General features: G+C 52.1%; 1 protein-coding gene across 6 annotated transcripts; it reads left to right on the forward strand.

The window, feature by feature from the left end:
* Nucleotides 1-677: 677 nt before the first annotated feature.
* LOC123072261 (uncharacterized) lies at nt 678-2429 on the forward strand. Of its 6 annotated transcripts, none has more exons than XM_044495835.1 (4): nt 678-1169; nt 1278-1421; nt 1585-1964; nt 2039-2429. In XM_044495835.1, exons 1-4 carry the CDS (start codon nt 906-908, stop codon nt 2049-2051), a joined length of 801 nt encoding a protein of 266 aa, XP_044351770.1. In that variant the 5' UTR covers nt 678-905; the 3' UTR covers nt 2052-2429. The 6 variants fall into 6 exon arrangements, with proteins under 6 accessions (XP_044351770.1, XP_044351768.1, XP_044351765.1 ...); XM_044495833.1 differs by having other exon boundaries at nt 2044-2429; XM_044495830.1 differs by having other exon boundaries at nt 1585-2429.
* The last annotated feature ends 757 nt before the right edge of the window (nt 2430-3186 follow it).

The following is a 3186-nucleotide window of genomic DNA, read 5'->3' on the forward strand; positions in this document are numbered from 1 at the left end:
GGAGAAAGTCGTTTAAATTGAAAAATGCTGTTTCATGGGCCCAGGAGACATTTGGCCCAAGCGGACAGCACCTCTCCGTTCCCCAATCATTCGGTTCCTCACTCCTCTCCTCCCCAAATCAAAACCCTCGCCGTCACCCCCGTTCCCGTCCACCGGCGGCCATGGACCCGCAAGTGACCCTCCACACCAGGAGGAGCGGCCGGCCAAGACCCCGAGACGCTGGATGTTGGCTCAAATCTGCTGCTCTGCACCCTGTACGACTTCCTCCCAGCCCCGCCCGTCTCCCCCACCGCCGCCCGCTCGCTCGCCGCCGCCGCGTCCTGGGTCCCCGACGGCATCGACCGCATCAGCGGCCTCCCCGACACGGTCCTCGGCGAAATCCTCTCCCGCATCCCCGCCAAGGACGCCGCGCGCACCGCCGCCCTCGCCTCGCGCTGGCGCCACCTCTGGCGCTCGGCGCCCCTCGCTCTCGTCGACAGCCACCTGCTCCCGGGCGGCGGCGCGCGCGGGCAGCTCGTCATCGGCGCCCCCTCTCCCCGCGCCGTCACCGCCACGGTGTCCCGCGTCCTCGCGGGGCACCAGGGCCCCTTCCGCTGCGTCCACCTCACCCGCACCACCATGGAGGAGCACCGGGGCGAGATTGTGCGCTGGCTCGACATCCTCGCTGCCAAGGGGGTCCAAGACCTAGTCTTTGTCAACCGCCCCTGGCCGATAGACCTGCGCCTCCCCGCCACGCTCTTCAGCTGCGCCCCCCTCACCCGCCTCTACCTCGGCGTCTGGAGGCTCCCGGAGACCGCCGCCGTACCGCGCGGCGCCAGATTCCCCAATCTCAGGGAGCTCGGCCTGTGCTTGTATGCCATGGAGGACCGTGATCTGGCATCCATGCTTGAAAGATCCTCGTCTTGATGGCAAGCCATAGCGGAGTGCGCCTCCGCCTCGTCAGCCAGAGCCTGCGGTGCGTTCAGCTGGGCTTCACCTACTTGGAGTACATCGACGTGGTGGATGCACCTCGCCTGGAGAGGATCTTCCAGTGGGAGATCACTACCCACAGCCTCTGCGCCAAGAAGCACTCTTCCAGGATCAAGATTGGACGTGCACCTAACCTGCGTATGCTGGGATACCTTCTGCCAGGAGAGCAAGATTTGGGGATTACCAACACCGTCATCGTGGTAGTACTACTACATCCTGCTAATTTAATTTGCTTGTGTAGCTGTGCTGTGTCAATTAATATTGCCAATGTATGATCTCAAATTCTCAATCCCTGGGATGCATTGCAGGCTGGGAGCAAGGAGAACATTGTCCCTAGTGTCCAGATTTTGGCCATAGAGTTGCACTTTGGTGTCCGGGGTGCTGTCAAGAAAGTATCTGGTTTTCTCAGAGGCTTCCCTAACCTGGACACGCTCCATGTCCAAGTAAAATTGGTTAGCTTAAGTACACTTGCTGGATTTGCAATTTTGCAATAATCTAGTATGGTCAGAACTATGAATCAAATCAATGATATAAGTTATAACCGCCTCCTACTGCTGCATGATAAGATACCTTGGTTATGTATGTTATGTACGCGCTGATTGATTTCATCTGCAGTCCGTCCGCGTATCTGAAAAGTCCACCGGCAAGGTCAATCTCAAGTTCTGGCAGGAGGGCGGCCCCATCAAATGTGTCGTGGAGGGCATGAAGAAGGTGTTCTTCTACGAGTTCCGAGGGTCAAAAAGCGAGGTTGCTTTCCTCAAGTTTATCGCGGAGAGAGGTCGTGTGCTGGAGCAGATGGTGGTTGTGGTGGCCATTGAGTGTTTCTCCTCAGGGGATAATGTGAATGCCAAGCTGAAGCCTCTGGCCAGTGCGAAATGGACGAGCAAAACTTGCAAACTACAGCTCTTCAAGACCCCGCTCACTGCTGGGGGAGGTCCTGCTTACAGCCACCCGCTAGCTTCTGATTTTGGATGTGCTGACCCTTTTGACCTCAGGTACTACGACAAAGCAGAAAGGATCTCTGTAAGTTAATTAGTAGCATCATGATGAGCCTCTTGTGTTGCAACAGTACAGGTACCTAGCTAGACTTTGTGTTGCATGACTACTCGGACATGAATTTCTCCTGGCAAGCTGTGGCATGCTTTCTGCATGATGAGGTTGTTTGTACCAGAATTCTGGAATTCTTATGTGGCTGGATGCTGGTGGGAGTAACAGAATTAGTTAGTACCGAATTTTTAACTTTCGAAGTCGATCTGTTCGGTTGAAGGTATGTTTTATATTCAGCTTGGTTTTCGGTTTATCTTCCAAGTCAATTGTGAGCAGGGCTATCTAGCAGTACTCCAGTCAGTTAATAGCTAGTCCAACTGCAATTCCATTATGTTGTGCAGTTGTTAGCATGAAATAATTTGGTATGCATTAGATTGGGTTCAGCTCAAAATAGTATTAATTAATTACCACAATTATGGTCATCACTTTTTATTTTCACAAACTTTTTACATGTTCCTTTTGTAAAGTAGTATTACTGGTTACTGCAACTGGGCAGATATCTGCTTCAGAAAACAGGAACAACATCGAAGAAACATACTCCAATCCTGCTTCACATTCAACCAAATTTTCTTACTGAACACAAGCTCACTCATAAAATTACACAGCGGCTGTGGGCCTGGCCTGTTCCGTGGCCTACTGCCGCTCTACTACCCACGGTGAGGCCACCCGCTAAACAGTCTTGCTATTCCGCAGTCCCCTGAGACTACTTCTTGAAAGTTTCAGTTGATTTTTTCCTCATAGCCTGAGCATGACAGTGGGATTGCTGTTGTGATCTGTTCTCTGTTTGGGCCTGCTGTTGTGAGTATTTGATGGGTCCTCTGCTGTATTCCGCTGCGTGTTGTGACTGTATTGGTTTGAAATCACGTCCTGTTGCGCAATTTCCAACAAGTTCAATTTCAGGAAAGGGCATCCCCCTCGGCATCTATCTGAAATTAGTGAGATCGATCGGTGTGCTGTTATTGATTTAACTGAGGCCGCAGGATTGATGAATATTGTGTAGCCTGCCTGCCTGCATGCCTCCACTCCACTCCATAGCTTCAGTAGTGCTGATGCATTTGAATTCAGTTTTCTAAAACTACAGATGTACTGCTTGGTACTATCTTTTACACTATTTTGGGACTGAGGGAGTATCTCAGTAATAATCTTTTTTCTCTTTCTCTAGAGTAAGCA

This window comes from Triticum aestivum, chromosome 3B (genome assembly GCF_018294505.1).
Source record: "Triticum aestivum cultivar Chinese Spring chromosome 3B, IWGSC CS RefSeq v2.1, whole genome shotgun sequence".
Taxonomy (NCBI): domain Eukaryota; kingdom Viridiplantae; phylum Streptophyta; class Magnoliopsida; order Poales; family Poaceae; genus Triticum; species Triticum aestivum.